At 44.3% G+C, this 7,846-nt stretch overlaps 1 protein-coding gene across 1 annotated transcript; it reads left to right on the top strand.

Annotated features, from left to right (window-relative positions):
• Positions 1-260: 260 nt before the first annotated feature.
• Positions 261-6,720, top strand: mal2 (mal, T cell differentiation protein 2). Its single transcript, XM_023811141.2, has 4 exons — positions 261-443; positions 875-1,045; positions 2,389-2,565; positions 5,689-6,720. Exons 1-4 carry the CDS (start codon positions 330-332, stop codon positions 5,758-5,760), a joined length of 534 nt encoding a protein of 177 aa, XP_023666909.1. The 5' UTR covers positions 261-329; the 3' UTR covers positions 5,761-6,720.
• The last annotated feature ends 1,126 nt before the right edge of the window (positions 6,721-7,846 follow it).

The following is a 7,846-nucleotide window of genomic DNA, read 5'->3' on the forward strand; positions in this document are numbered from 1 at the left end:
CCTGTCAGAAAAGGTCAATGCTGCAGGCAAACCACAATCTTAAACAAAGACTTTATTTATTATTTATTTGTATTATAAATGCCCGCTTTTACAGATTTCTGTGCACCTTTCAGCAAACACGAAGGACCAGTTTGCTATTGCGGTTTGCAGTCAGACGGTTTTATTTACACATTTAAGCTCAATTAATATTTAGCAAGAGGCGCGCGCTTCCGGCAAGCGGAGGGCGTGGCCGCGCGCACCTGTCCCACCTGTGCGGCCCACGTGATCCGACAGGAATCCGCCTGTAACCTCCGATCCCGGCCAGCAAAGCCCTCCGATCCACGGAAAGCATGTCGGATCCAGCTAACGCCGCTGCAACGTCCTACCCGGCCCCGATTGTTTCTTTACCTATCGGGCTAGACATATTGAGGACATACTCCGGGGCGCTGATCTGCCTGGAAATTGTGAGTGACTTATTCTGATTATTTATTTGACAAAGTTTGTTGTAGCACAGGTTGTTTTTCTCCGGTACGGGTAGTTTTGCTGATGACACAGTACGATGTTTTTTTTTTTTTTTTTTTTTTTTTGCACTTTTTAACTGGAAGCAGAAATGCATTAAAATTATGCATTAAAACACATGATTTCAGGTAAATGACAGGTACGGTCTAACGTCGCAAAAAATAATGTTTCATGACATAACGAGCGTCATTTATTTCATTGATATTGCTGGCGAGACGTTTACAAAAGTGTCAATCGGTATTTAACGATCTGCCGAAGTAAATAAGTAACTAGGCACTGACTTTTTAAGGAATTCTTGGTTATTTTAATGCTACTGAGGAACAGGCACGGGCCTGCACGTTGTGGTGTAAACTAGGGCTCATTTCTGTGCTTGCAGATATTCGGAGGACTAGTATGGATCCTGGTGGCCTCATCCAACTTACCGGTGCCCTTGCTGCAAGGCTGGGTGCTGTTTGTCTCAGTGATCCTGTTTTTCTTCTCGACTGCCTTCCTCCTGCTGTTTCTCCTGGGCTATGTGGACAAAATCAATACGGACTGGAATTTCCTGGTGAGCTTTTAAAGCTGGTTTCAGGTGCATCAGATTTCATGGGGAGGCTGTTTTTACCGTCGACCTGCTTGTCACTTGTCAAAATTTATCTGCCAGTCTATCATTTTCCAATTTTTTTCCTGATCATTTGTTGACAGGCAGGGACATTGTGAGACATAAATCTGTACTGGGACACAGGGCCCCCCAACCCATATGATTTGAACGTGAGATATCACTGGGGCACTGCACATAAATACTGGGACACATGCCCTAGTAAAAGGGGTATAGCGACGCCCACGTTGTCATAGAAACGTCCGGTCGTACTATACGTGATTTATATAATAGGTCTTCCTTATAAGCATGTAGCTGCTCAGCCTAGTGAGCATCATCAATGCACCGTCACCTCCATAAAACCACTGACCATAGAGCATAAGTCATTTCCGTGTAACGTCTGCAGGAATGCCGCGAAGCTGATCGAGCCATATTGATCGTGTACTCTGAAAACTTACGGATATCAAGCTAAAATAAAAACCGTAGGCTCTGCCTTTTGATTTAACTTACTGGCCTGCCTTGCTACTTGAGGAAATCTTTGTTTCTGTGAACACCACCCTGAAAAGCAAGCTCTACTCGTCCATCAAGTGTTTGTGTCAGTATGATACAGCTGTAACCTTCGCAACGACAAACAGCTAGCGGACGCCAACTAACTTAGCGGCCATTCTAATAAAATGATCTGTATTGCTATGCAGAAAAATAATTGGATGCATGCCACTTTTAATATGAATACTTTCTGCAATAAGTAAAAGCCCCTCACATCAGCGTTTGCCTGGCAATGTGATTAAAAGGATTACTGGCTGCAACCGCATCGCGTTTCCCGACTGCTTGTTATTCATTCATTATTTTTTTTTTACGCTTTTGTGGTGTCTGGCCTAACGTAGCGGGCGGTACAAATGTCGGGCGTGGCTTTGCCAGTTTCATCAACCAAATTCAATTATCAACGGTGACAGCACAAGGACACCGGGGAGTGTCGGTTTTGTTTGTAAATCGCTTCTTTTAGGGTGGGAACGTTTGGGACTGGGAGGATGCAATGACATGTGAAGCTCTTGTAAAGATCAATGCCAACAATGAATTGAGTAAATGTCGCCCCTCCTTGTGACAAGCAGGGTCCCTCTGTCACCCCGTTTAGAAAGTTTATTCTTTTACATTTAAGGATGGGGTGAAGATGACAGGAATGATGGATCAAATAAAGTCTGTGGTTTGCTGCGCCCCAGTAAATCCCGTCAAGCGATCCCTCTCTGAGGAGCTGAGGTTTTAATAACGCATTTCTCATGTTTTTTAATTTACTTTAAACTCGATGGTGTTTACAGGACATGGCGTACCACTTTGGCGCCCTGCTGCTCTACTTCAGCGCCTTCGTGCTTGAAGCGGCAACCACGGCCGCCGGAAGCATCAGCGGCAATGACACGGCCTGCGTGTCCAAACCGGAACAGAACATCATCGCCTATTTGGACAGTCGCCAGTACAGCATCAACGTGGCAGCCACAGTAAGCGCCACACCGACCGCGTCCGTCCCCGTCCCCTCACACCCTTTGGGCGCAGTCAGACTCACCAAGCGTGTATGAATGTTGAAAGAATGAACGTTACATTTATATAACACTCTTCAAGACACGCACAGTACTTTACAGAACAGGCACTTCAGCCTCTACCACTGTGTAGCCCCTACCTGGATGATGCAATCGCAGCCATCTGCGCCAGTATGCTCCCCACACAGTAGCTAAGGCAGGAGATTCACCAGTTAGATGTAGGGGATGATTAGGAGGCCAGATTTGAAAGGGCCACAGTGGGCAGAATTAGCCAGGACATCGGGGTACCACCCCTACTCTTTCAAAAGATGCCCAGGGATCTTTTATGACCTCAGAGAGTCAGGACCTCGGTTTTATGTCTCATCTGAGGGACGATGTCATTTTTACAGTACAGTGTCCCCCTCACTGCACTGGGGCACTGGGATCCACACTGACCACCCGTTGGCCACACCAACACCTCTTCTACCCCATTTTATTTTTTAGATAATTTGATGGGGAAGCACTGAGCTCATAAAGAGCAACTAGATAAATGGCTTGGTTTATTATTTTATTTGTCTAGCAATCCTAAACTGATAAGTGAGACATCCTTGAGTTTTTTGGTACAGTGGACAGTTCTGCTGCCACACTCTGCCAGTGCTGAGGGTTCGAATCCCACCCCAGTTGCCCACAGCAGTTTGAGGTACACACTCGCTGCTGTGTCTGAAGAAGTCCTTGTCAGGCTAATTCGTGCTAATGTGGACGTCTGTGGGCCGATGTGGACCTGAACAGACTCTCACGGGCACTGGATATTGGTTGTTCAAATGTATCTCAGAAAAATACAAGTATCAAGTTGCAATTCAATGAATTAGACAGACTTTTACAATTTTATGTTAAAAAAAAGAGTACAAATTTGTACCTTTGCTTGTCCCTGGGGCTGTACCCTCAAGGGTCTGCCAGTTGTAAATGTAGCTGCAGGTAATTGTAGCTTTTAAGGTACAGAAATAGACTCTAAGGAACATTTGTACCATTGGGGGTACATTAATGGTGATTGTACCTTGGGGATGTTCCCCAGAGTCCATATCTGTACCTTAAAAGGTACATAAACCTGCAGCTATGGTACAATTGGCAGACCACTGAGAATACAGCCCCAGGGACAAGCAAAGGTACAAATCGATACTCTTTTTCTTCTGACAGTGTATGTGCTTGGGGCAGCGAACCACATCGAGTCCGACGGGTTCAAAATGCAGGATGGGCCGGCGGTGGGGGGGCTGTTCCGATTCTGTGGGTTTGGAGTGCAGGAAAACCAGCGCTAGGCAGCTAGGAAAACCACCAGCATGGGCTGTGATCCCAGGCACAGCGGAAATGAAAGCAGTGGGGGCTGCGCAGAAGAGCTTTCTCCTCAGGACATTTCACCGTCCCGCCACGTAAACCCTTAAAATGCTTACTCACTTATCCTGTCTTGAGGGTAAACCGCATGCAGAAGAATGATAGAACTGTAATTTACTACAAAGCTGTCATTATAAGAGAACTTTATCTGGATTTAATGGAACAGTCAAGTAAACTGAGCTTTATTGTCATACTATCTGTATACAGGAATAAAGTAGCATGAAATAATGTTCCCCCACGATCACAGTGTGACATCCAGACTGTTAGTGACAAGGGAAGGCTTTTCACAGGACTTAAAGTGCAAAACACAGGACAGTGTGAAACGGGGGGGCCGGACATGAGGGCTTATATATGTAGTGCAATGCGCATGCAATCAATAGGTACAGCAGCATAAGCGTGAGTTGGATACTGAATTGAATAAATGGTTAAGTGAGGCTCAGAGTCGAAGACGTTATGGTTTTGTGTCATTTTAGCCATGAGCAAGAAGCTCTGTCATCTAGACGTATCAAATATCAGTGGTGAAATTCTGTCCTGCCAAATATGATGGCTATTGCCTGGAACGGTTTGTGAGTCAATGTAGATATAGCCACTGTACGTAATCGCCTGTCTCCCCGCTACTCTTCACACGGATTTACGTGGTAGCCAGAGCGTCAGCGAGCACGCCAGTGGTCACAGATGCAAGGGTGTTCCCTCGTGGTGGTCGGGCCCACAGTAGACTAACAGCACGATGCTCTTAAGCAAATTCCAGTGAATTTCAGGTCATTGTCTGATTTAGGTAAATGTCAGCCCTGTAAACAAAAGACAATGGACTGCTTGCACACATGTGTCTCTGAAGCTGACTAGGTTTAAGTGCGGTTAACCAGGACATGAGCGGCTGTAACTGTTTTCATCCAGAACAAATCCACAGCCTTCCTATGCAGAATGAATCAATGGATGCACTTTTACACCAGAGCTAGCTGTGTGTGTGTTTTTTTTAACAATTTACACATCATGTAAAGCTAGCTTTCTTATATAATATTGCTATTATCATTACAATGGAACCTGCTTATAGTGATCATTGTTATAGCAATCACCCGCTTATATGGATAAAAAAGCTTGGGACTGAACCATTCCTGTACAAACACTGTTTAAATAAATCGCTTATAGTAATCAAGTAGTCCACTAACAGTGTTCACTTTGGGTTTTTCATACATGATATCATATGGAAAAAAATAAAATTACGATAATTCTTTTCTTTTTAAAATTTTTTTATTTTAATAGCCCTGCTTTGCCTTGCGGCAACCAGTCCAGCTACCTGAGACTAATGCTTCGTGCACAGAAAACATGACGGGGAAAAAGAGGCATTTTCTTTCAGTGACAAATATAGACTCATCAAAGCCTATGATAAAAAAATGAGCCATCCAGATGCAGGAGCAAAACTACAATAAGCTGTATTTAATATACAGTACTGTATTATAGCGTATTTGAATTATACACAGTTCAGTAATTTAATGTGTACAGTACTGTAATTTGAAATGCGTTTGAAACAGCTGCACTGTATTTTGAGAGTCAATAAAATCCTGCAAATAGCAACACTGTCCGTTTTGTTACCTTATATTCTTGTGATAAAACTTGTTCAGCGACAGGAGCTACACTGTCGTCTTTTGTTGTTATGTTGCACTTGTTTTGTCCAGTATTACACTGATGTTTGTCATCATGGGCTTTTAATCGCTTTTGCAGATATTTGCGTTTGTGGTGTCCATCCTCTACGGCTGCAGCATGTTCATGGGCTTCAAAAGATGGAGGAAGTAACCGTTCATCAACCCCCCCCCCCCCCCCGCCGAGGGTTTGCACGATGCCTACCCCACCCCTTCTCACACAAACAGGACTGTCGATTTTCGCTACCGAGGATTGCAAAGCTGATGTCGGTATTATCTATGAAGCATGTTCCAAAAAAAGAGGTGTTTCTGTGCACTTGAACATAGCGGTTTAATGTACAGAATGGATCCCTCCATTGTTTTACTCCGATTGCCATCGTTTTTACAGTGCTCTGACAAGTCGTAGGGTATTTATTTGGCTTTTTATGCTATAGTGAGCCCACGTTAGGAACTTTCTGCCTTGTGCTGCATGGTTCTTATGTGGCAAATCACAAACAATGTAGTCGGTGCCCATGTGGCCCTTGTGTGCTCTTATTGCTTTGTTGTTTTTTTTGCTAACACTTTACTGAGAGGGCACAAGTAACTTAGGAACTCAGTTACTACTCAAGTACAAACCATGAACAAATATAGTAACGTCTAAATATAGTAACTATATAGTATTTTTTGTGCCCCCTACAGTAATGTGTTGCATTTTTTTTTTATAAACTTTTGAAATGTACCTGCAGGTAGCTGTACCCGCATTCTCCCGATCCTGCACCTGTAGGTGCTGTGGTCTAACCTCCCCGGATTCTCCCGATCCTGCACCTGTAGGTGCTGTGGTCTAACCTCCCCGGATTCTCCCGATCCTGCACCTGTATATTCAGCTGAGGTGGTGCTGTGGTCTAACCTCTCGGTTACTAAGCAATAGATAGCCGTGCATTTAATCACATGCATAAAACTGAACATTTTTGCATAAATGTTCTATTTCAAGGCCCTCCGTGTTTTATTTCAGGTGTTTTTAAAATACTAAATAAGCAAAGCTGGAGAATATGTTAAGTAATTTTGACCTTGATTACCATGTGCATTTAAAGCGAGAAAATAAAAAGTTGGCATGAGTCATGCCAGCAGAAAACATCCTGTTTGTGTGTCTGCCTGTCTCACAGACTGAGAACCACCTACTGATCAGATCTTTCTGGATGATCGTTTGCAAGCAGACACCCCTAGACTGCAGTGTGGTCTCATCTACCTTTTTCTTATAACTTTCTCTGGTGCGAGTGTGGAAAGGGGGGGGGATGGGGGGGCAGCACAGAGGCTACAGTTTGCACCTGGCAGGCCCACCTTGACCTTCTGTGAGAGAATGTGCATTTCCCATAGGCTTGTGGGGAGTTGGGGGGGGGCGGGTGGAGAACCTACTTCTCACGGGAAGTCAATACACACATTGTGTGAAATGATAGTTCAGCTCCAAGACAGTGTCGGAGACTCGCATCTTTAAAACAAAAACTTTAAATATTTAAGTCTATGCTGGTAAGAATAACACTGTCCTCAAACTGTGAAAAGTGTGTGTGGAGCGCCCCCTGCAGGATTACGCACCGCCTGTCACCCACACATCTGTGGCTTTGTGTTTCTTTAGCTTTCCAACCCCATCTGACATAATCCATCCCTTCCACACCTCCTCCTTGCGCCCTGTACTGCTGTGTAGTGACCAAAAACCACAGTGTGTAGCCTGGTGGGTCTGGGATCTGTGCCTATATCCGGGAGGTTGTGGACTTGATTCCCATGGCTGGTGAATTCATCACTGTTAACCCCAAGGGGTGCTGGACCCAGCCTGATACTACACTGTGACTCTCTCATCATTTGTATGTTGCTTTGGACAGAGGCATCTTCTAAATAAATCTGAAACACTAGCCTGAGACAAAACTTTTATACCCAATAGGCTGCCATTGAAATACCTTGTTTTTAGGTACTTGTGAGCTGAGGAGCACAAATCTGACAGGGTAAGGGATATCTCAGGTTGCTACCTGGGCTAAAACCTACTGAGGGTGAAGATTCACATGGGACACCCCCCCTAAATTAAACCTTATTGATCCTGAGGAAACAGAACTGCGCTTCACACATGCTTTGTGGCTCCAAGTATTTACTCAGTGTTAAAAAAAGACACAAAAATAAACATTAAATTTATGCCAGGCAGTGACCTATCTGGACCAAGCAGTAAAACTAATAAAACCAGTTTGCTTGAAAGCAGGAGAATAACATTCTTTGCT

This window comes from Paramormyrops kingsleyae, chromosome 9, assembly GCF_048594095.1.
Source record: "Paramormyrops kingsleyae isolate MSU_618 chromosome 9, PKINGS_0.4, whole genome shotgun sequence".
In the NCBI taxonomy this organism is placed as follows: domain Eukaryota; kingdom Metazoa; phylum Chordata; class Actinopteri; order Osteoglossiformes; family Mormyridae; genus Paramormyrops; species Paramormyrops kingsleyae.